The 25620-nt window shown below is 51.1% G+C and overlaps 1 protein-coding gene across 4 annotated transcripts in view; it reads right to left on the bottom strand.

Moving 5' to 3' along the window:
- Window positions 1–25620, bottom strand: part of GRIP2 (glutamate receptor interacting protein 2) — a 90047-nt gene that overhangs the window by 29657 nt on the left and 34770 nt on the right. For 2 of the 4 annotated variants that reach the window (XR_013994875.1, XM_081072138.1), the window contains exon 1: window positions 24251–24375. The exons of 1 other annotated variant lie outside the window; for it this stretch is intronic. Coding sequence is in view for 2 of the 3 variants with exons in the window: in XM_081072138.1 (XP_080928264.1) it covers window positions 24251–24305 (55 nt within the window). In the remaining variant the exon portion in view is untranslated. Of the gene's footprint in view, window positions 1–11295; window positions 11379–24250; window positions 24376–25620 lie in introns of those variants that run through there. One more of the 4 variants, XM_081072139.1, reaches the window with a different exon arrangement.

The raw sequence follows: 25620 nt of genomic DNA, 5'->3' as shown, positions 1-25620 counted from the left end.
GGTATTATTATTATTATGGGTAATATTATTCCGCTGTACTGATAAAAAAGCTAAAGCCCAGAGAGGGACAATGCATGCCCATAGTCACCCAGCTGGGAAATTAGGCAATTTGGATTAGAACCTGGGTTGACTGACTCCAACACTGGGGCTGTGCTTGCACTCCTGCTGGCACAGGGAGCTCTCTCGCATGCAGACATCACAGCACAGGTGAGACAATGGTGACCCTGAACAAACTCAATCTTGAGTGGACCTGATTAATGTTTCTTCATGAGGACTGTACTTTATAACATACTAGCCATATTCTCAGACATTCAAGGCAGCCCAAGGTAAGTCTGTCTTCTTTAGCTTTAATTCTACAAAACACTCTCCCATTATTTCTTCAAGTATTTTTTCCTTCATCTCTCTGTTTTGAAATGCCTAATAGGTGTACTTCAGGACTTTCCACTTTATCCCCCATGACCCATCTATCATATTTTCTATCTCTATTTCTCTGGGATGTGTCTAATCTGCAACGAAATCTATCATTTTTTAAAAATTTGTTATGAAATTTTTCTTACATTTCAAATATAAGGGAAGTATAGATTCATGTAAAGCAGAGGTTCTCAAAATGTACTAGCATCATCTGGGAACTTATCAGAAATGTAAATTCTTTGGCCCCACCCAGGACCTAGTAAATTAGAAACTTTGAGGGTGAAGTCTAGCAATGTTTGTGTGTGTTTTAGTATATTAGTCTAACATTTTTCTCCACTTTTAAAATTATATATATATTAAAATTAATCCTTTCTGGTGTTTATTTCTATGGATTTTGTCCTAACCACCACTACAAGCAAGTTTGTTAGTTTGTTTTTTACAATCAACTTTTAGAATATTTCCATGGACCCCTAACACTCTCCCTTGCTCCCTTTTGCAGCCAGCCACTCCCTCACTCTCAGCCCCCAACAAGCCCTGATCTGTTTTCTCTCCATATAATTCTGCCTTCCCTAGAATGTCATATAAATGCAGTCATGTGATGTATGCATGTAGCTTTCTTAGCCTAACTTCTTTCAGTTAGCACAATCTTTTGAGATTCAGCGTGTTGTTCAGTGTGTCAGTAGTCTGTTGCTTTTCCTTGTTGTGTGATGTCCCATTGCATGAATGTACCAGTTTGTTTATACATTCACCTGTTGAAAGACATTTCCATTGTTTCCACTTTGGGGTGATTTTAAACAATCATAACAAATGTTTGCACACAGGCTTTTTGTGGTTTTTTTTTTTTGGGATGTAAGTTTCCATTCCATTTGGGTCAATACCCAGGAATGGCATTTTGGGTTATATGGTAAGAATGAGGTCAATTTTGTAAGAAATTGTCAGTGTTTTTCAAACTGCCCACCAACAATGTGAGACAGTTCTAATTGCTTCACATTCTCACCAGCACTTAGCAATGTCAGTTAGGATTTTATTTTTTTAAGTTTAGTCATTCTAATAGATAATGTGTAGAGGTATCTTATTGTGGTTTTAATTCACATTTGCCTAATGACTAATGATGGTGAATACTTTTCCTTATTTGCCATCCATATATATCTTCTTTGATGAAGTGTCTGTCCAAATCTTTTGCCCATGTTTAAATTGGGTTGTTTGTTTTCTTATTATTGCATTTTTATATACTCTGAATATAAATATTTTGTCAGATGTAATAATTTACATTTTGAAAAGCCCACTAGGTGATTCTGTGTCACACTGAAGTTTGAGAATCACTGGTATAATGAATCCTATTTACCCAATATCTAGTTTTAACAATTATTAACATTTTCTCATGTTTACTCCATTTATTTTTATCTATGCTGAAATATTTTAAAACCCTAGACACAATGAAATTACACCTCTAAATATTCTGGTATGCATTAAAAAAATAAGAACATATCTCTTACATAGCAAAAATACCATTATCGCACATTATAAAATACAATCATTCTTTAATTATTAATTTAATATCCACTCCATATTCAAATTTTCCCAATCCTAATGAGTTTTTAATTTTAGCAAGTATAGTTTCGGTTTTTCAAAGCTCTGTGTGGTTCTTTTGCTTCTCTCCTTGTTGTGTTCTTTCCTTTTCCATTATTCCTTATGTGTGTCTAATAATTTTAAATCTTTTCAACATTCGTCTATTATTCTATTTACTATTATCTCAAACTCTTGAGAGAGATTTCTGCTGTCTGGGCTATCTGATGACACTCCCTCATGGTGGATTGTTTCCTTGTGTGTTTGGTAATTGTTGTACTATAGCTCATGTTAGTGGGGCTTTATATGTGGGGATCTTAATAAGCCTGGTTGAGGGTAGGTCCCTCCAGTGTCCGGAGAGAATCTGTAATTCCTTCCCCTGGGTGCCTGCCAAGGCATCATTACATTACCCTGACACCAATGTTTACATTAAATCCTTGGCTCCAAGATTCTAGAGCCATGGAGGTAGTGTAAATTATAACCTTTAACAGAAACAAGGGGCATACTTCAAATCACAAATTCTCAAAGAAGACTTAGCCAAGACACAGAAGCTTTTGTTTTATCTCCCTGGTGAATGGGTGGATATTTTCCAAGTTCCCCCTTTCACTGAGGGTATATCTTTTCTGAAGTCCTGGCTTTAGGCTTGGGTGTCAGTTCCAACTAGGGAAGGTAGAGGGCATCACCTCCTGTACCCCTAAGCTATTAAAACCCAGCACTTTGGTTACCAACCAGCAAACACCGCCATTCCTACCGCCACTCCATAGGGAAGCCTCACTTATCAGCATACACTCATCCTGCTGGTTTTCACTTTCCTTTTCATTTTTTGTCTGCAAATGCATTGAATTTGTAGATCAATTTATGGGAAACGAACGTCTTTACAATATTGAGTCTTCTAATAGATAAACAGTATATTCCTCCATTTAGTTGTGTCTTATTTAATTTATCCCAAGGATAGTGTGTACTTTCACGGGTAAAGGTCTTGTACCTTTTTCACTAAATGTATTCCTAGATATTTGCAGTGTTTTTATGCTATCATAAATGAAATTGTCTTTCAAATTTCATTTTCTAATTATTTGTCACTAGTATATAACAATACAGTTGATTTTATATACTGACCTTAAAAATTCACATATTAATTCTGATAGTTTATCTGTAGATACGTTTGGATTTTCTGTCATCTGTGAATAACGACAGCTTTATTTCTTACTTTCTAAACTTTATACTTTCTATTTCTTTAACTCGCCTTATTGCACTGGCCAAACCTCTAGTTCGAAGCTGATGGAAGTGGCTGTACAGACCATCCTTATCTCCTTTCCAGCTCAACCTCTACTTGCTCTGTGGGTTCATCTGTGCATCTCAAAGCAGTTTGAAGCTCGAGGTTTCAGGCCACCTGCTCTGTGATAATGCCAGAGCCCTGCCTCCCTGCAGCGTCCCCTTGTCTTATGCACTGTGCATGTTCCGGATCCTCTATGTCCTGACAGGAGAGGGGAAGAGGACTCATATGTCATGCACCAACCATGCCCTGTGCACACCACCCACACGATCTCCTTCTATCTCCTTCACTTGTCAAGTGACCCTGGGAGGACATAGGTGCTACCATCATGCCCACTTGACAGATGAGAAAACTGAGGCTCAGATCAGCAAAGTCCTTGGCCAAGGTAGCCTCTACAAAGAGCCAGAACTAGACCCCAGGCCCCTTTGCCTACCCCACCCCATGCTCTAGTCTCCCTTGACCACATTTTTTTTTCATATTTCTTCTCCAAGTCCTTTCTCAGCACTGGACTGATATGGGCAAGGACAACTAACAAACCATCAAACTGGGCTGTTCTCCCACGCTGCCTTCAGGGCCACCCCTCCCAGGCACCGGGTATACGCCGTGGGCTTCTGCTGCTTCTTCAGGCCTCACCTGAGCCTGCACATCCCTGGCCCCCTGCCTGCCCTTGAAGAATAGCCTTCCTGCTGCCCCCAGCCCTGTGGCTCCAGCTTGGCCCAGTGTCAAGCGCATGGGCTCCGGGCTCAGCCAGGCCTGAGAGCAGATCCTGGCTCAGCCATTCACCAGCTGTGGGAAGGCCACTCCTCTCCCCAACTCTACCTCCCAGCCTCCTGATCATTGCAAGACCTAACTCACAGGACCCATCTCCCCTTCTCACTTCCTAGAGGAGGTGTGAGAAAGAAGGGTTGGAGAGGAATCTGCCCTGGCAGGAGGGCAGAAGCCACTTATCCCACCCCAGCCAGGTCCTTTCATGAGGGGTAGGATCAGATGAGGGTTCAGCCAGGGGTAGGGTCAGTCTGGTCGGGGCTCAGTCAGAACCAAGAACAGCGTTCAGTCTACAGCAGGTTTCTCGGCCTCGGCAGTATCGACATTTTTTGCTGGATAATTCCATGTGGTGGTGGGGTTCTCTCCTGAAGTATCTGTTTAGCAGTATCCCTGCCCTCCAACCACTAGATGCCAGTAGCACCCCACCCCAGTCATGACAACCCAAATGACACCAAACATTGCCAAATGTCTCCTAGGAGAGCAATATTGCCCTCCGTTGAGAATCCGCTGCTCTAGAGTCAAGGTTGGGGCTCAGGATGGGCTAGGGGCAGGGCTCAGCGTGGGTCAGGGGTGGGACGCTGGCTGGGTCTAAGGAAGCCTAAGCACCTTCACCACCTGCAGCTCTAACCACTGAGAAACCATCCCCGCTTCCCCCATCATTCCACTCTGTCAGACCCATTAAGAATAATGCTTCCCATTACAGTTCTCTAATTTGCACTTCATTCAGATTCAACAAGATGTTTCAGAGCTAATAAAATTAATAAGACTGCATCCTATCAAGTGTGTGGCAGCGCACTTCTCTGGTATTTCATGTGGGCAGTGCTGGAATTAAAATCTGTTTTATCCTGTGCAGATTAGATTCTGCTACTGGACAATCCCTGTCTCTTGGGAAGACCAGAGATAAGTTTGCTGGCTCCAGGTTTAGGAGTCTGGGGATGGGGGAGGGGGCAATTATCTCCTCAGGAAAGGAAGAAGCTGAGGGTCAAGTTTGCCAAATTCAGAGCAGTAGGATCCCAAAGAATGGAATGGAACAACAGCAGGTTCAAGGTGGAGTTCTGAGCCTGGATATTAAAAATGAAAGATTCAGAGACTCCATGAACAATGGGATCTCCAAATACAGACTTCTGAGGCAAAAGATGGAAGATGCTGGCTGCTGAAGGCAAAGACCCATTTTCTGGGCTGATTCCGTGGAATCCTCCAAGTTTGTCCTCTCCCCCCTTTCCTCACCCCAATATTCAGATCTTGCTCCAGTGAACTAGTTGGTGCTGAATTGGGCTGCAGTGATACCCTTGAGACAGCCGAGATGCATGGGTCTGCTTGTCTCAGCACTGAGTGGCCCCAACTCCCTCCTTCTACAATTTTTTGCTGCCTTAGGGTCCGGCTGTGGGCCATCTATTTCCTCAGGTGTCAGGTGGGCCTGATTGTGCGCTGCAAACCAGGAGTCATACAACTGTGTGCAAACAAAGGGTCAGTGGGCAATAAGTGAGGACTTGGGGCTCTTCTCTAGGGAATGTTCTTACATTTGAGCATGTGGCCTTGAAGACCTTTCTTACAGGTTGAGGCCACCCTGGATAGGTGAATTGCAGGATTAGAAACTTCTGAATATGTAAGACCCAGTGCCACATTCAGAAAGGCATCCATAAGGATCGCTGCTATAATGTTTGCTGAGGCCTGTTCAGAGGAGGACATACCATCCCACTGTCACAAGCATCCTTGGGTGGAGGGGGAAACTAAGGCAGCATTTAAACCAAGAATCAAAGCAGGACCAGAATTACCAATTGGCTGTATGACTTCTGTCTCTATTTCTCTACCCGTAAAATGGGGGTTTATCACCCCATGGCTGGCTCTAGCCAGCCCCGGCTTGAGAATTTGAGGGACTTATTTTATCTACAGAAATCCTCATGGGGGTTCAGGCCCCAGTCCCCCTCTCTCAGAGAATATGCTCACTCTCTCCCACACTCTCTTTTTTTGTTCTGGGACCTGGTAATTATATGCTTAGAGATGAAGGCTTTTCAAAAACATCTTTTCCACCAATTTTCAGCTGGAAACGTGCATAAAAAACAGAGATATTTTTATCCGCATGTTTCTTTTTTCCTGTCTCCTCCTTCCAGCAATGGGCAATTATGAGCTTTTGCCTTCAGTCAATCCGTCCTGTTAAGAACTCGTTTCCGAGGGAAATTCATTTCCGCAGCGATGCCAGCCGTCCCAGTAAATGCTGGGTGAGTCGCGGGAGCAGGAGGGAGAGATGCTGAACCCAGCACAGCCAAATACACCTGGTCCCCAGACCCATGCTGTGCCCAGAGTGGGTGGGTGGGTTTCTTTTTATTTCATTTCTCTTGAAAGCGTTGCTAATTTGCCTTCATTATCTTCATCTCTCTGGGGCTCCGGGGAGCTACTGAGCTTTAACAAAGGGAAAAGGAAGTCAGCCCCTGGCCAAGCTGTCTTTGCCAGGACCCCGCCTAAGCAGGAAAGGGATGCCCGAGGGGGTGTTGCTGGGCAGGGCTGTAGACTTAGCCTTGACTGATGCCTGGTTCTGGGGGCCCCCAGGAGGGAGCATTCAGCATCTGGTGTTGGGGCGGGGGAGGGAGGAGGCAGTGCCCTGAGAAAATGAATGCCCAGAGGTTCAACTGGGGACGAACAGGAAATGACTGCCTGATAGGGAGCAGGACCAGTGTGCCCCCATGTGCCAACTGGGAGAAAGGGGCCCACACTCGCCCCTGGGTCTAACCATCACAACTGTACATGGTGACCTATTGCCAAATCTCTGGGTGAGCCTGCTGTAGCACTCCACCAAGTGAACCGCCAGTCCTGGCTTGGTTGGCCCCACCTCAGAAGGCATTGCTGGTTCAGTGGAAAAGGAAGGATGGACTTTGGACTTAGGCTAACTTCACATTCTGATTTAAAACCTGTTGGTGTCTATCTAAGGGATCTGGGACAAGTCCCTTCTCCTCTCTGACCCTCAGGCTTCTCCTCTGTAAAGTGGGGGTACCAGTGCCCACCTCATGGGTAAATGAGAGGAATCAGTGAGATTCTGTGGTATAGAGAAGCCATGAAACATGGTAGTTCCCTCCCTGTCTCCTTTACTCACCTTGTTAGAAAGGTTTTCCTAGATTAATAAATAGTAACAACTCCTGTTGATTAAGTGCTGGGTTGTTGTGCTATGTGCTTCATAAGCGTTAACTTATTTAATCCTTCATTATCTTCATCACTTTCTGAGGTAGTATGATTGTTATTCCCATTTTACAGCTACGGAAACTGAGGCAGAGAGACATTAAGCGACTTCCCATGTTAAGGAGCAGAGCCAAGAGTTGTACAATAATATTAATGTTCTAAGAATTTAAATATTATTACCACATTATGGCCATAATAATCTTATGTGGTAGGTACCATTATCATCTCCATGTTATAAATGAGGAAACTGAGGCACAGAGATGTCACTCAGCTGGTGAGCGACAGAAGAATGACTGGAATCGGGCCTTTCTGGCCCCCCAACAGACCACATCCTTAACCCTTGGCTCTGTTCTCTTCCTCGCACAGAGGACAATGGACCCCAAATGAGGGGCACCAGGGAAGGCCGTGCCAGCCTCCAGGAGGCCCCACATCAGGGCTCAGGCACCCACAGGCTGGGCATGTCAGGGCTATCAGAAACCATGGACATGACCCAGAGAGGTTGCCATCCCTTCAATTCCCCTTCTGCAAGGAGTGTGGGGCCCCTGGCACTAGGTCTGGAGCCATGCTTGGGCTGACATCCCACTCCATGGGGCCATGGTGGCCCCAACATCATGTGGGCTGGGGTGCAGGCTTGAGTCGGGTCTTGGCTTTCTGGGTCTGTGCTCTCCCAGTTGACTCTGAAACTGGCAATATCGAGGAGCATGACCTCATAACTGGGTCACCATGGAACCATTTTATTTCCTAACAGTGGCTGCCTGGAGCAGTGAAAAGACTCAATTCACTCCTTTGAGAGTAAAAGCAAAATTCACATCTTCACCTCCTAATACGCTCCCTTTGCCAGCTCCATTCCAATGTACTGGTCTCCTCGCTGTTCCACATACCAGACTCTTGCCTACCCCAGCGCTTTTGCACTGGCTGTTTCTTCTGCCCAGAATGCTCTTTCCCAGACATCCCCCAAACTATCTCCCTCACCTTCTTCAGGAACTTGTGAAAATGTCACCTTCTCAGGGAGGTCTTCCCCAGTCAGCCTGTTTGAACTTATATCTGCACTCTCTATACCTCCAATACTTCCCATCACCTTCCTTCCACGCTTTATTTTTCTTCATAGCATGAAACACCATCTAATGGACCTCGCTATCTGCCTCTGTCACACTAGGATATCAGCTCCAGGGGGCTCAGTTGTTATCAGCCTGTTCATTGCTGTGTCCAGCACAGAAAGCCTGGCATACAGTAAGGGCTCAGTAAATTCCCACTTACAGATTAGGAGAATGGGAATCAAAGAGGTGGAGTGAGTTGCTCAAGGTTGTAGAATCATGAAGAGGCAGAGCCACTAGGCAAACTCCCTGACTCCAGGCCATAACCTCCTTGGTTTGGGGCCGGGAGTTTCCCTATGGCTACAGCCGGTGCTGTGGAACAGGAGGTCAGGTCTGCCGAGGATCCAGGTGGTTCTGGTGAGAGTCTCCTCAGAGCAGTGGGAAGTCCAGGGACCCCTACTCTCTCTCTCTCTCTCTCTCTCCTCCCTCCCCCCCCCCCAAGGCTTCCTGGCCCTGGCTGGCTGGCAAGTACTCACTCAGGACTAGTAGGCTCTGGGAACAAAAACCACTTTGTGGCCAGAAGTCAGAAAAGAGTGAACACTGAAGGGCGGTGGGGACACACACACACACACACACACCCCACACACACACTTCCTGCCAAAATCTGTGTTCAAGCCTACTGTGTCCCAGCCCTGGTCACATCCCTTCCTGCAAGGGCCCAGGGTTAGCGGAGTGGTGGGGTAAACAAGGCTCCCACAAGCAAGATTACACTTGGCCAGGGCATGGGCCTGAGAAAGGACTCGTGCAGGCAGGAGTCCTTCAGGGCAGAAAAAGGGCACTGACAGTGAGTCCTACAGACTCCAACTCCAAGCCTAGAGCTCACTGAGGATCACCTCCAGTGGCCTCAGCCTTCTCTGCAAAATGTGGAGGGTGTATGGAGTAAGCCACCTGTTGGCTCCCCTTGTCCCCCTGCTCCAGAGGAGGCCATGTGACCAGGCCCAGCCAATCAGAGGCCCAGTGATTGGTCAGGGGTGGGCATGTGATCCAAGCTGGGCAGATAAGAGCTGGCCCTGGGATGTTTGCTGAAACTATTGAAAAGAGTCCTTCCTTAGGAGAACTGAGATGGTTGACCTTAAGCTCTGGGCACCTCAAGAATAGGAGATACTTCCTGGAAATTAAAGCCATCTAGAGAGTAGCAGAGTCCTGGAGTCCTAATGATGTTAACTGAGCACCTGGATCCTGCTGTGCCTAAAGTTCCATCTTTGGACTTTTCTGGAAAAGAGCCTCAGTACTGACACTAACTGAGGCAGGTTGATCATGATGGTCTGTGACTTGGGGAGGAAACTAGATGGGGGCTACAGTGGTGAGGGTGAGGATCAGTCATCAGACAGAGAAAAAGCCGGAGAGCTCATGAAGGGCCTCGAATGCCAGGATGAGGAGCTGTGATTGCATTTGAGTTTTAGCAAGCTCCCCCCCCCCCCCCCCCGAGGCAGCTCAGAGAGAGGAGGTGCAAGCCGGAGGCCAGGCCAGGGAGGAGACTGGGCAAAGGTCCAGGCAGGCGATGCTGAGGCCTGAGTTCCAGTGGAGGCAGAAGGCCCATGAAGGGGAAGACACCTCCCTGGCAGTCTCAGGTGAGGGTCTCTGGGGTACCCCTGCCCTTGTAGCTCTGACCATTGTAGGACAAGGTGACCCCATTCACCTGGGCCGTAGGTTGAGCGGACCCCTGTGCCCAGGCCACGAAGGCAATGCCTCCATTTATAGTGCAGTCGCCAGGAGAGGACGGGGGAGGCCACCTGGGGTCAAATCCCAGCTTTGCCAGTTCTGGATGTGCAGTCTTCCATAAGTCACTTAACACCTCTATGCCTCGCTTTCCCTAACTGTAAATGGGGAGAAAAATTGTCCTGAACTCACAGTGTTGTTATAAGGATTAAATAACAATATGTACCGATAGTTTAGAATAGAGCCTGGCACATAGTAAGATCTCAATGGCTACCAGCTACTATTGTTCATGTGATTAAGTTGGTGCAAAAGTAATTGCGGTTTTTGTAATTATTTTTAACCTTTTAAACCGCAGTTACTTTTGCACCAACCTAATGTTATTATCTGGGGGCCTGGTGGTAACCCCGCCTCTGCCCCTTGCCATCGGTGGGGCAGTGGGAGCCTAAGTTCACAGGGCCATCGGAAGCAGGGTGGGGAGAGCTCTGCTGTGAAAGTCCTGCGCAGCCAGTCCCAGCTGGGCTACTGCATTGCGGCTGCGGGGCCTTGGGTCGACCACCCCCTGCCCTGTGTCCTAGTTTCCTCTTCTGTCCACAAGGGCCACAGTCCTTACCTTTGGAGTTGTTGTGAGAAGGTAAAGTCAAGAGTATGTGGCGTGTGGAAAGGGATTGACAGGGGTGGCCCCAGGGCACCTAGTGGGGGATGACCTGGTCTTGGCTCCTGACAAGTTCCCCGTTGGGGGGTATGGGGGAAGCAAGGCCAACCTGGCAGGCTGAGGCTGGAGAGACAGATGGACAGATGAATGGGCGGAGCAGCTACATCTGCCCTAGAGCCCCTCCCCGGGGCCCAGCCCTGGGCCCACCCAGGAATGTGGCAGCTGTGTGACTGAATTCCCAGAGCCCCAGGACTCACCACCCAGATCCCCAGCCAGGGCTTCTGCCTCCTGCCGCAAGGTCCAGGAGCTCCCTCCCACCCACCCTGACCTCAGCCTTTGCTCTCACACCTCTGGCCAGAGCACTCACTCCCAGCAGCTGTGCTGAGTCTGATGCCCTCCCTGACACACCCCTAAGGGGCTGAGCACTGCCCTCGGGATTCCAGGCCCGCCTGCTTCCCCTGCCATTCGGGACAGCCCAGGGGACTCAGCTCCCTGCTGCAGGACAGCAGCCAGGGTCAGACAGGCAGACCTGTCATCTGCCCACCCTGGCCAGGTGTTCCACCCCTGCATTCTTTCTAAGTCCTAGGTCTCTGGGAAATGGCAGTCCCAGTTTTAGCCATTCCACTCCCCTCTGAGGGCAGCACTCCCAGAGGGATCAGCCGGTTCAGCCTCATCACTCTGCCTACAGGTCTGCCATTACTTACCGGCCTCTCCAGGGGTCTCCCTGCTGAGCCCACACAGCATGTTTGCTATTGTCTCCCTGCTGACCACCGACTCCCTCAGGAGCCACGCTGCTCAGCCTCTCCTTCACCCTCCCCTTCACCCTCCCCAGGGAGGGGCGATGGGAGGGAAGCTCACAGTTCCCACTGGCTGGGCACCGAGTCCACCCACTGCTGCAGGCGGCTCTCTGCTTAAAGGGGACATGGCTGTTGTCACGGCTGACCCCTGGATCAACACCCCCCACCCTCACAGCCTGGGCAGGGGGTCTTTGAAGATGGCTTGTCTGGGCCTCCCCCAGGGCCGCCAGGCAGACAGACCCCAGGTTCAGTTCAGCAGGTAACTTGCCCTGGGACTTTGGCAAGTGATTACCCTCCCCAGGCCTCAGTTTTTCCATCCAGAGAAGGGGAACAGTGCCTTCCAAACTTTTTTTTTTTCAGTAGTACATGGCAACAGAATCTTGCACAGAATCCAGAGCCATACACCAGATAAAGTTTAGCTAATGGATGATGCCAGGGTGTGTCTATAGGTCTTGGGTTAGAAACTCTTGCCTCCGGGGCCCTTCCACTGTTGTAGGCAGATGTAACCACCTCTCCCAGGCTTCAGTTTCCTTTCCTATAAGGTAGAGTTTGGGGAAGATGAGCCCAGCAGCCTGCCACATGGAGCTCCTTACAGCTTTTTGGGAAGCCCAAGTGAGCTGGGCTGAGGATCTGCCCACCCCTGGGCTTGATGGGCAGGTGCAGCTGGTCACAAGTCCAGCCCCAGCTGGGTCTCAGCCCTGCATACTCCTAGATGATTCCGTGCCAGCTCAGAAATGGCCCTAACAACCCTGACGGACACCCAGGGCCCCTCCACCAGCTCTACAGCTGCCTTTGCTCTCCATCCCTCTCATGTAATGTTGGCACCAACTGAAGGCCAAATACCACGTAGATGCCGAGGAGAAGGGTGGGTGACAGTGACACAGGGTATCAGAGCCTGTACAACTACACAGTGCATCCAGCTGATTGCTACAGAGAACAAGACAGACGAGGCCCTGGCTTCCGTGGAATTCTTGGATGCATGGGAACAAGTGGGGCTCAAATTTGTTCTGTGTCTTGCAGGGAGTGGGAGAGTGTGACCCAGTGGTTAGGGACCAGGGTTTCTTCTGGGTTCCCTCCTGAACAGAGATGCCCACCATGAAACTCAGCCCACAATTCCTGGACTACCCACATAGGCTCCTGCAAGTCCAACACTGATGGCACTTTCAGAACAATCCAGACTCTGATTCTTGTGTGGGACCACTTGTACTCCTGCATTTATAGGTTCCTGTTCCTCCCATTACTCACTTCCCAGAGCTGCCTTCCTTTTGGGGTGACTCAAGGCATGTCCATAGTGGCAGGGTCCAGGTTCCAGGTGAGGTTCCCTGGGCTAGCAGCGAGGCCAAAGGTCAGAGACACCAATGTCTCAACCCGGGGAGGTGTGGTGAGCATGGGTCAGAAAGGGAGAACCGGAATTGGACTGGGCAGGGAAGGGGGTGCAGGCTCTTAATGTGGTCGACAGTGGCAGGCAATGGTCCAGACAAGGCTCTTGATGAAGAGCCTGACCATCACCAGGATACCCAGGGCCACTTTGGGGCAGTCCCGGCGCCACACCAGGCAGGAATGGATGCAGCCTTCTCGGCATGTGACTTACTCTAAAAGACCTTTGCCCTCTTTTCCCCCCACTTACAGCCCTTTCAGAGAGGAGGGCTGTGTGGTGCACAAGCCTTTAGAGTTATATCCACCCCCTCTCATAAGAAAATATTTGCTCACGACACAGATGCATTTAAATGAGCTATTGAGATGGGCTGTCAGAAACCTCACCACATTTCTTTCTCTCTCTGCTCCTCTGGAATTTACTTTTGTGGATGAGAGCTCCTGGAAAGGTTACGCCATGGGTTATGAGAGACCTTTCATGCAGCATTTCTCTGAGTGCCTGCTGTACCAGGCACTGGAGACCAACACACCAGGAGACAGGTGGGAAACAGCGTCTTCCCTTTGCCCTCTGTCCCTGTCAGCCCACCAAGCAAGTCTGTATTTGATTTTATCCAAGAGTATGTTTGGAAGCAACTGTTAGTCCATTTTGGAACAAGGCAGGTTTAAATAAGTAATTGGCACAGAAAGGTTAAGTAACCTGCCCAAGGTCACTCAGCTATAAGGGTGGAGCCAGGTTCACACTTAAGAGGTCTGTTCTTAAAGGCACTGATAATGGCTCTCTCAGGATCTCAGGGGCTTATAAAGGGGACCAAGAGTACAGATGAGGTGAAGTTAGCTCTGGCTGAGGGTCCACGGAGGAGGTGCTTTTGAGCCTGACTTTGAAAGATGGGAAGGAACATGTCAAAAAAGGAAAAAGCCATTGCAGGTGTGAATCCATAAACGCAATCCCACGTGACTAGCGAGGAGACCAAATGGGAAGTAGAGATGGAGCCAGATCGTCAAGAGTCTACTAAGGTGTCACTCCTCCAAGCGTGGTCAGAGGCCCAGCAGCATGACTGTCGCCAGAGCTGGTCAGCAGTGCAGGCTCTCAGGCCCCATCCAGGCCTGCTGAATCTGGACCTGGATTTTAACAAGGTCCCAGAGGAGGTGGATGAAGTTTCAGAAGCACAGTATCAGGAGTCTGGCTTTCCTCCCACAGGTAATGGGAGCCACGGATGGTTGTAGAGTAAGAGAGTGAGAAGGCTCTACAAGGATCTCAGAAACGGAGCTCAGAAAAGGGATAAGGGGGAAAGATCCCCCTTGAGAGCAGGCAGAGCTGCTGATCACCTGGCTCCAAAGATGACCCCTCCTCTCCAAGGCTGCCAAATCTTGAGGAAGCAGAGGAAAAGGGGGAATGATTGCTAGGCATGTGGGATGGCTGGAAGCCAGGCCTGCTGGGGGCCTTGGTAGCCAGCGGCTCTTGCAGCATTTGCTACATGTTTCCAATGCTGTGGATGGCCCATGAGGGGATCTGGGTAGCCTGGAGGAGCTGGCAGCGCCACCGAGCTAGTGGGTAGCCCCTCCAGGGTCAAAAAAGACCCTGACACCTTCACATCCTCAAGTTTTGTGAGACAATTGAAGGATGGATTGCTGTGTAACGTTGGGCACATGTCTAAATCTCTCTGGACCTCACCTTCCTCACCTCTAGAATGGGAATAATAAAAGCACCCAGCACCTAGGTTGGGGAGACCACATATTAATGAGTCAGAAAGCAGTCACTTATCTACATCCCTGCCATGAGTGTCACACCAACCTTGTGAAAGAGACCAGAGGGGCAGAATTTCAAGGTCAGATGCACCCAGGTGCAAATCCCAGTTCTGCCACCAGCAAGCTATGTGATTCTATGCAAGCCACTCTGTCTGGCCTGCACCTCTCCACCCATGAGGAGTGAGGTGCAGACCTTGGAAGGGCTTTGCAGCCTACGACTGTCCACACACTCACGACCTCTTCCCTACCAGAGCCAGGCCTGCACAGCCGTTCTTGGTGTCGCTTAATGGGGCACCACTCGCTTCACTATTGGGACAAGGGATGCTGAGCTATCCCTTGTACTGAAGGACGCCTGGTGTCCCTGGCCCCACCCACCCAAGGTCAGTGACCAATGCAATTGAGAACCAACTGACCTCACGCTACACAGATGGGGAAACGGAGACCCAGAGAGGGCTGTGTCTGAGGACCCCCAGCAGTGTAGAGTAGGAGCCTGGCCCCCGGCCTCTATTCTTCCTCTCAGGCCCCAGGGCTGAGACCATCATAACCACAAGTCGTGTCCTGAGTCCACCAGGGACCCTGAGTGACAGTCGGAAATGAAGTCTGGGTATGAGATGGCGATTCAAGGACAAGAGAGATAAATTCTTTATTGCTGTTCAGTTGCTTCTGCCTCCTTTTCTCCTCACACACCCCAGAGGTCAGACAGGACAATCGCTCACCAGCCGGTGGTTAAACTTTTCTATAAGGTGGGCATTATTGTCCCCATTTTACAGATGGGGAAACTGAGACCCAGTCTGTGATTCCACCAGCCACAGGTAAGGGGCACTAGGTGACCCCTTCTTAGGGGGTACTGTTTGGCTGTAGACCCCACTTCAGTCAAGCTGCCCCACATCTCTCCCCACCCCCAGTGCCCTTCTCCTGACTTCAGGGTAGGCTGGGTTGTGATTCAGGAGTAATGCGACACCCATGGGCTTCTCCCAGACTGACACCTGCCGGTTCCCAATGTCCTCCATTACCCGCAGCTCTCTTCCAGTCCTGAAGGGCAAGAGAGCATGCAAGGCCAAGGGGGTCTCACATGACTGCAAGAGCACAGCCCAATAGGCTGTGTGCACAGACCAGGAAAGAGGAAGGCTCCAGGATGTGAGAGGAACCTAAGCTCTTCAAGACCAGGCAGAGCAGAAGCTCTGTGTGCCAAACTTTATTTTCAGCATTTTACACCTGCTTTCTCATTTCACCCCACAATATCCCCACTTCGGAGATGACGAAATGGGCCCAGAGAGGTATAACGACTTAGTCACATAGAGTATGAGGTGTGAGCTGGGATTGAAACACAGGCAATCCTGATGCCACCTACAGAAACACCCCCACCCTGAGTCTTCCGCGAAATGCCCACAGGGAAGCCCTCTCACCAGCCTACCCAAGTGCACATGGGTACAGGCAGGACAGACGGACTGCTCAAATAGGACCTACTCTGGGCTGACAACGTTACATATGATGCTGGAACACCAGTGTCTCTTGCAGAAGAGACTATACCCAAGGAGGATCTGCTAGGAGCCCAAACAACAAAGGGGCCAAGAGTAGGGGCCTCTCAGAGAAGAAGTCAGGGCATGCTGCCTGGTGGAGGTGGCGTCTGAGCTAAGCCTTGAGGAATAAAGGAACCAAACACTCAAAGATGAGGCGGGAAGGGCATTCCAGGCAGAGGGACAGCCTGGGCAAAGGGTGGGAGGTGGGAAGGTACACAGTATATATAGGGAAAGGCATCTACCAGCATGGTTGGGGTCACAGGGCCCCAAAAGAGCAGGTGGGCTAGACAGGCAAAGACACAGAGACCTGCTTCAGAGGAGGGAATGCACTGAATGCGGCATTTCTGGCACTGTGGCCACCATGTGGATGACATTTAAAGAGGATTGGGTTCTCCCAAGCCCCTCGAATGAGATGATGGGAGGATGGGACACACAGAGGGTCTGTGCAGCTGCACTGGACAGTTGTCAGGAACAGCTCTGAAGCCCCTGCACACCAGAGTCTGACCACAGTGACTCCCCCTAGCGGCTGGTGATCAACAAGGCTTTGGGAGGGGCAGACACAGCCCTCTGTCTCTGCCCTGTGGTGCCCTGAGGCGTCTGGCTCCAAATCCTTAATCACAGCGGGAGACTGGCCTCCGCCCCAGGGTCAGCCCGGTGGCTAACAGTGCACCTGGAATCTCACCTTTCCTCTCTAGGTCAAGCATTACTCTCTGTGCAAGTGCAAATGCCCCAGAGTAAAATGGAAGGGGCTAACATTTATAGAGCACCTACTGGGTACCCAGCACTTTATGTGCAGGGTCTTGTGGAATATTTCAAAAGGCCTCCTAATCCCATTTTACAGAGGAGAAACTGAGGCTCAGAGAGAAGGGACTTGGCCAAGGCCTCCCACTAGGATGGGCTGAGGGTCAGATTGTCAGAATCAGGTGCTCCCTTTTTGGGTCCTCTACGTGGGCTCTTCCTTCTGCCTGGAGCCCTCTTCCCGCTATTTCATCCATAGAACCCAGCCTAAACCCTGCCTCCACCAACAAGCCCACCCTGACTACATCAGGTGGGTCCCCTTTACTCTCTCACATTCTTTCCTCCAATGCATTTGCTCACTTGTTCTTTTCCACTAAATAGAGGACCCTCAACTGCCTTGCTCATTGATTTTGACCCTATGCCCAGGGTTGGGCCTTGCGTAAACGCTAAGTAAGTATTTGCTGAATGAGTGAATAAGAAATCAATGATGAATACACATAATCTCTAGATGACTATAGTGGAAAGAAACCAATAATTTATTCCCTCTAACACTTCAATCTGACATAGGAAATCCTTTTTGTTGTCTGGTACAGTTTGTACATCTCCACAAATGGGGAGCTCACCAGCTCATGAGCAGCCCACTTTATTGCTAAACAGCTGTTAGGGATGAGAGTCACTCTGATATCCTGAGCTGGAGCCTGCCTCCCTGTGGTCCCCCAGCCCCCAAACCCTCTGCCCCAGTACTGCCCTACAGAGTCTCAGGCTATGTCTGGTCCAAGGTCATGGCCTCTCAGCACTGGCAAAAGAGGCCACAGCTCAGAGCCTAGATGTAGCTTCAGTGGGGACCTGCCAGCTCCCCTCCCATCCTGAGGGCCTCTCCTCAATGTGTGGCTACAAAGAGTGGGTGGCTATTCAACCTATCGGTCTAGGCAGTGCTCACATGTGTGTCTTTAATCCCTATAGATTTCAGTGTGCTTTTCACCTCTGGCGGCATTTGCTTCAGGCCTATGAGGCTGAGATAACCTCCTCTTTTTCCAGATGAGGAAACCGGAGCTCATAAGAGACTGAGGAACTCAGGTGTCCGGCTCTAAAGCCTTAATCACAGTCCAACAGATACATGTCCTCCAAAGGGCTCTGTGCGATAGTCTCATTTGACTTGTGCCCTCCTGGTGGACTTGAATGTTGAAAGAGAACCCTGAAATTGTGGGCTAACGGTGGAAGCTCAGACAGGGTGATAATTTGGGAAGGTCCATCCAAGGACCTCACAGCCCATCTCAGAATATACCAGTGAGATCCAGGCGGTGGGTCCCCCTGGTGGAGGTGTGGGGTGGGAGGCTGCGGGTTAGGAGTGGGCCCTGGCAGTGGCTACTTCTTTGAGGACCAGGCTTGACCCGGAGATGTCTGGGCCAGTGCCTGCAGCCTGACAGCTGAGGCACCCACGTCCATGGCCTCCTCAGCGCTGTTCGGGAAGAATCATTGGGATATTGCCCACTGGTATGCAGAGCCAGCCTGCCCGCCTCTCCACCCTCCCCTCCCCTCGCCTCCTCAGCGTCAAACACCCTGAGCCTATTTGTGCCTTCCAGCCTTCACACTCACGGCCCCCCAGGAAAGCATTCTCCCTAATCCCTTGCCTGCCTGGCCAAATCCTGCAAGGCCCCCAAGATTGCTCCACTGTCCCTTCCCCCAGGCGGGCTTCCCTGATCCTTTAGCTGGTCGATGCCTCATCTGAGTCCCCAAAGCTCTCAGGCAGCCCTCAGTTCCACCTTCGTCAACTCACTAGACATCCCTCTTCCTGGACCATCTTCCCCCAGGTAAGCCTGACCCCAATGTGGGGATGAACATTCCAGTTGGCCTCCTGCCAGCCTGTTACGGTAACACCCTCTCCTTCAGCAGCAGCACCATGGGGGGGCCTTAGAGGGGCCCTGGGTTCAAGTCCTGACTAATTTTGCTGGCTGGGTGACCTTGAGCAAAACTGGCCTCAACCTTCCCAGGTGTAAAATGGGGGTACATGTGTGGGCTGGGGTAGGAGTAGGACCTGTGGTCTTCGGGGGCTGCTTCAGCTCCACCCTCAGCCAGCCTAGGGCCTCCTCGCCTCAGTCACCAGCTTGGGCTCCAAATGATCCCCAGCTGTTTCCAAACCTCAAATAAGCATGCCTTGACAGACCCATTCTGCAAACGGGGCACCAAGACTCAGCGAGGGGCAGGGATCTTTCCCAACATCGCCTACAGGGACTCCAGCTGCCCAAGTTGTGTGGCTGAGAGGTTGCTGGGTATTTACCCCTCCTCTCGCCCGCCCACCTGCCCACACATGTGCTTATGAGTCACTACCACCTTGGCCAAGACAGCAAAATGCAGGGGCTGGAAAGACAAGGTCAGCCCAAGGAGAGCAAGTGGGCAGATGGGGGGAGGCCAAGAGGAGGCTTCCAGCCACCGGAGTGCAGAGCGGGGGGCACAGAAAGGAAACTGAGGCCAGGAGGAGTGGAGCAGGGATTTGCTTAAGGACCACAGAGAGTGGGGTTGGCCTCTGTGTCCTGTCTGATGGACGTTCTTTCCGCTCCATCAGGTCATCTCCCCAGAGAGGGAGAAAGAGCCAGTGGCCTCCACAATTATCCGGGCAATTAAGGCTGGCAGATGATCACATCTGACTGAACATTCAAGCTGACAAGCGGAGACGATGCTGGGACATTAGCTGACAAGATCAGCTCTGGTTCTGGTGGGGGACACAGGCAAGGAGAATGTGCTGTCGGGACATTAACCCAAAGTGTGTGCCCAGAATCAGGGAGGAGCCCGGCTTATCTGCCTGCTTTGTCCTATCGGACTTCCCCAGACCTGGGCCCAACTCTGGGCTCTGTCCTGGGAGAGGGACGCACACACAGGCTGGGGCATGGACAGAGGTGGTGACCAGGCGGGGAGGGCTGAGCGACCCTGAGAAGGTGCTCAGCCTGGAGACGGGAACCTGGGGGACCCTATCACTCTCCCTGCAGGGCTGTCCTGGGGCAGAGGGAGCAGAGCAAGGGCAGAGAACCTTGGAGGAGCCTGGAGAAGGCAGACCAGTAGCCACACGCTGGGAATGCAACAACAGAGGTACTGCCTGCTCCTGGAGAGGGAGACTGGATAACTGACCACTGAGAAACTCCCCCTCGTAAGACGTTTGGGCTTTAAGTCAGACTGCTTGGGGAGGCCCCGATGCCTCCATTTCCTTCCCAGCTTTGTGACCTTGGCAAATCCCTTCCTCTTTGAGTTTCCTCATCTGCAAATGCGGCAATTTCTTTCACAGCTCACAAGGCTGTTGTGAGAAGAAAATCCATGTGAAGTACTTAGCACGGCGCCTAGCATACACCTAGTGCCCAATAAATGCTTGGGGAACAAAGAACAGGTCCAGAGGTTCACTCCAGGCTGCCAGGATTCCAAGAGCGATTCCCAGGATATGAGTATATTCCTGGATCCTTGAGAAAGAAAGAAATCCCATGGTTTCCGAGGCACCATGGCTAATCTGAACTTCTGGGGCCCACGCATCGAGGTGGGCAGAGGCCTGGGGGCAGGGTGCTGTTCTGGCACTGGGGGAGGGGACTGGTTTCCACCTTGGGAGTCAGAGCTGAGACCACAGTGCAGCTGCTGCAGTGTGAAAAATGCCAGGAGCCGGATGCGGAGGCAAGACAGAGACAGAAGAGAGTCTCATTATGGAGGGAAGGAAGGAGTGAATAATTCATCACAAATATGTACCATGAAGGGTGTGGATAGATAAAGCTGGGCACAACACAGCTTTTCCCTCTGCCCAGGAGGTCCCATGTAGCCGGAAGGAGAGATTACCATCCTTAATAAACTTATCATCCCTAAAACTACCCACAGCACCTCCAATACGTCCACTCCCCCCACCGTGGCCTGGGGGGCCAGGGATAGGCCCCTGGCCCAGAAGCTCCCTGAGCTCTTATCCCCCACCCTTCCCTTCAGCCCCTCTGCTCTAGCCTTGCCAGCTTGGGAACACCAACATGTTCATACCCCAGGATCTTTGCACTGGCTGTGGCCTCTGCCAGACACATTCTTCCCCTGGATAGCCGCATGGCTCCCTCCCTCATTTCCGTCAGGGTGTTGCTCTAATGTCACCTTCTCAGGGTGGCCTTCCCTGAACACCCCCTTTAAAACCACCCCAACTACACAGACACCCCAGCCCCTCTCCCAGCTTTATCTTTCTCCACAGCATGCATCCCCACCGTATATTTTCCTCATTTGTCTTGCTCCCTCACGGTCACTCCTAGAATGTCAGCTCCAGAAGAGTAGGGATCTAGGTTGGTCTTGTTCCCTATTATACCCCCCAGGGCCTAAAACAGTGCCTGGCACATAATAGGTACTCAATAGATACCTGTTGAATGAGCGAATGGCACAGGGTATTCTGCTACCTCAACATCTATCGAATCTGCCCACCTTACAGAGCTAGGTCCTCACCTCTCACCTGAAAACTCAGCTCACATGGTGAGGAAGTTTCTGCTATTTACAGATGGGAAAACTGAGGCCCAGAGAGGTAAAGCCACTTGCCCCGGTTGCACAGCTGTGATTTATACCTAGTAGTTGGCTCCATGCTCTGCGTATCCTGCCCCCCACGCATTAACACACATGAATTTAAATCCCTTATTCTTTGAATTGAATGTGACCATTTTATGCCCCCAGAGGCCAAAGCACAGCCCCTTGGGAAACCTTACTGATCTGATCTCTCCAAATCTTCAATTTCGCCCTCTGAGGAGGTGCCGTCATTACACCTAAGCTATGGAGGACGACACAGTGACCCTGGAGTGTCCGTATCCTTTGCGGGCACCAGGACCCAGCACATGGGTGTTAGAGGCAGACTATCCCCTCCCCAGACCTCTGAGCTTGAGGTACAAGATGCCCCGCAGCTCACACAGCATTTCCTCACTGTCCAGATGTGGACAATGACATTGTCAGGACGTCTGAGATCGGCCGGGGGTGGGCACTGGGCATCCAGCCCTGTGGAGGGGCTCCCTCTGTGACTCGGACCCAGGACTAACACTGGGGGAGCTGAGCCAGGACTGAACACCTTCTTCCCCAGCCCCCCAGTCTCCCAGTCCCAGCTTGGATAGGGAGAACAGCTCCTGAATTCAAATAAAACCTCAAATCCCAGTCTGGGGGACATAGGAGGGGTCTTGGGTGGCCACGTGGCCCAGGGACCCCACCTGAAGCAATCATAGGCTGAGGAACTTCGGGGTCCTAGCTAGATAAAATGGGAAACAGAAAGGACTATTTAAAAATATGGGCGGGAAGTGGGGAGATGTACCTTCAGGCATTAAAAATAATACTTTGGCAAAGAAGCAAGAGGAAACACCTCCCTTACCCCCAATCTCTTACACCCTTCTCCCGTGAGTTTTCACGTTTTCACAAATGGATACACGAGCTCACTGTCCGGGTTTTCCAGTTCCCGTGGCTCCTTTAGAATTCCCATAAAGGAATGGAGAGATTCAGCGCACAGTGTACCCTCCGTCAATCAGGACACACTCCCGTCTGCTTTCTTCGCTTATTTCCTGTGAGGGGCTTGCTGGTCCCGGACACGGTCAGTGATGTGTGTATGGAGGTGGGGAGAGCCTCTGAACGGAAAGAGGAAGCAAATGGCCGGGCCTCTGATTCAAAGTTGGAATTCAAACTTACCAGGTGTCTACTGTGTGCCAGGCCCTGCCCCAATCATCCTGAATCATATCTGCACTCTTGGGAGAGTGGCTTTTCTTGGGTCCATTTTACCGAGGAGGAAACTGAGGTTCTGAGTGGGCTTCACAGGGAGTAAGAACCAGAAGTAGGATTTGAATCCAGGTCCATGGGAGACAATACAAACACTTCCTGAATCTCCATGGAGGGCAGAACCTGCTCCATAGCATTCGGTTGGCTGTTCTCCAAATCCTGGGGAAGCTCAAATCTGGAGCAGCCCTGGATATGTCTGTCCATCCCTCCAGCCTAGGAAGAGCCCGCTGGGTTCTCAGGGTCTGTGGACCTGCACAAGAGGACTACAGCCTTGATGGGGGAGGGGGCTCCTCCCAACACAGAAGTCCATGGAAAGCCCCAAAGTAAACCCTGTTCCTGATGCTCTCCAGGCTTCAGATGCTCTGTCCTTGTGGAAGGGGCTTCCAGGGACCTCTAGGATGTCAGGCCACCAGCAGCCATGGTCAGCACAGAGCCTAGTGTCCTGTGTCACCCCAGAAACCCTGTTATCCCTTCACCACTCCTGAGGTAGACCCTCCCTCTGTAGGTGGCTCAGAGTCTAGAAGATGCTCATAGCAGTTATTAGAGCTTGCTTGAGAGAGCCTCTGTATGTCAGCTGTGTGACCTTGGGCAAGTTACTTAACCTCTCTGTGCCTCCTTTTCCCCCTTGGTACAGTGAGAACAAGGATGGGACCAACCTTATAGAGCTGCTGTGAGGAGTTACTGAGTTAATGCATTGCCTGGCATACTGTGGCACCAAATTATTGTCAGTTACTATTGTTCTTATTAACAGTATAATTATTCTTAGTTCTGAGGCCTGAAGCAGAGAGACTGTGATCCCACCACCTTCCCCATCCCTCCATATTGTAGATGGGGAGATCGCAACTCTGGGAGGCCACAGATAAAACCTGGGGTCACACGGCCTGGGGGCCTGACTCCCAGCTCCAGACACTCCTCCCCAGCCCCACTCCCACCACAGCTTCTCCCCTACCCAGAGCACCCTCCTGGGGCCCTTTAGGGGCTAGACACGTGTCCAGGGATGGGACCCTGCACATGCAAGGACTCAGCATAGACTCAGTATCGTCCAGAGCCAAGTCCTGCCTTCGACTCCCCACACAGAGCCCCTGCTCTCCACATACACACACACAAACACTCTCACACACATGCACACTCAAAGCCCCCCTGCTGACACAGCTGACCTGGGCAGCCCCATGCCCAGAAGAGGGAGGAAAGAAAAGGCCATCAGGGACATGCCACATAAGGCGGGGGACGGGAAGGGTGTTGATGAAGGAGACCATGGCACAGCAAGAGAGAGAGGGAGACACACACACACAGAGAAACCACGAGAGAGGTGGAGAGAGAGAGAAAACACCAGACAAAGAGAGACAGTAAGAGCTGGAGAAAGAGATAGGCAGACAGAGAGAAAGATGGACAGAGAGTTAGATTCAGACAGACAAAGAGATAGAGATGGAGAGAGAGAAAGAGAAAGAGAACGACTGAATAAACCAGAGGGAGGTGGAGAAGGCGGTAGGAGACAACAGCTGGGGTAGAAACAAGACACATGCACAGATTCAGAAAGAGACTCGAAACCGAAGAAAAACCCCAAAAGCACCAGAAGAGACAGGGTTGAGGCCAAGCAGGGAGAGACAGAGCAGGGAGGAGAGGCCCAAGCGAGAGGTACTCCCTGCGCTCCCCAGCCTCGCCCTCCACCCACAACCAAGTCCAGCCACCCAGCCCCTGGGCAGGCAGCGGGGTCTGCCCGGTGCCCCGTTCCTGCTTGGTACCTTTGGGCCGCCGCCTCACCACGCCCAGCCGCCACTTGAGCGACACAGCCAGCATCGCCCCCTCCTGCCCTTGGGGCCCAGGGCCAGGGATGAGATCTGCCAACAGTCCAGGTGCTTGTAGAGCCCGCGCGCCTCTGCGCTCCTGTGCTCCGGAGCTGCCTGAGCTAACTGGCAGAAGCTGGGCGCTCCCTGCCCCCACCCTCCCTGAGTTGCTAAAATAGATAATCCTCCCTGGAGCCAGCGGTGGTGGCAAACGCTTTCTTTACTGCAGTCTTGGGCTAGAAAGTGCAGTTCCGGGGAGTTCTGGACTCTGCCGCAAACCTCTATGCCCCCACACCTACCTACCCAAGTCCTCTTCTTCCCAAAGTGTTTGCCTTTTTCACCCCTTCTTTTGCCAAAATCTACCAATCCCACTTCCCTCCTTAGGTAGGCTGGGCTGTTTGAAGCCCCTAGGCTTTTGCACTTGCAGGGTCCTCCGCCTGGAATGGCCTTCCTCTCTGGCTCCATTATACTTGTCTGCCTCGGGATGTTTGCTCAGCCTGTGGAGATCCCTGTTTGCTGGAAGTCCTTGCCTACTGGGTCTCAATAATGCTTTTTTTTACTAGGTTGAACTTATCTACCCACCCCCAAGACTGGGAGCTTCCAAAGGCAAGGACAAGGTCCACTTGTCCTGTGCCCCCTGCAGTCAACACAGGCATTTGATGGGGTCATCAGTGTAGAATGAAGAGACCTAGGCCCTGCCTCTTCACGCCTCACCTCTACAGTTATCCTTATTTGTGGGATAACCAGAGAATCCACCCAACTGGCTGGCTGGGTGGAGTTGATGGGACTACGTGGGAGTGTTCCAGGCATTCAGCAGCAATCAATAAATGCATCTGGCACCCCTTCCTCTAGCTAAACAGAGAAGCTCTGACTTAGCAAAAAGAGAGCGAGAGGAGAAATCAGAGAACACAAGTCTCTGGACATGGGCAGACCTGAGTGAATCCTGACCAGGCATGCCTCACTAAACCTCAGTTTTCTCATCTGACTAATGGGGCTGATAGTTACCGCCTCTCATACGATGAGGGCTGTATGGGATCATGTGCCTAGAGTGCTCAGTTAAGTCTAGCACACAGTAGTCGCTCGATACATAAGTAACAGCTATGAAGATTGTCATTATTCTGCATGAGCCCAACGTCTGTGTGTGCGTGAAGACAGGAGGTCCAGCAAGGTAATAGCCCGACGGAGGTCAGACAGAAAAGCCAAGAATCCAGTGCTTTCCACGAATATCTCATTTAAGCCTCACAGTGCACCAGGATGGTGCTAGGGTCATCCTCATTTTCCAAATGAGGAAACGGATGCTCAGAGGGGTACAAGATGCCCCCAAGCTC

Source organism: Rhinolophus hipposideros (genome assembly GCF_964194185.1).
Source record: "Rhinolophus hipposideros genome assembly, chromosome: 14".
Classification (NCBI taxonomy): Eukaryota; Metazoa; Chordata; class Mammalia; order Chiroptera; family Rhinolophidae; genus Rhinolophus; species Rhinolophus hipposideros.
The sequence above is the reverse complement of the archived record's forward strand: the minus strand, read 5'-3'. Positions and strand labels throughout refer to the sequence as shown.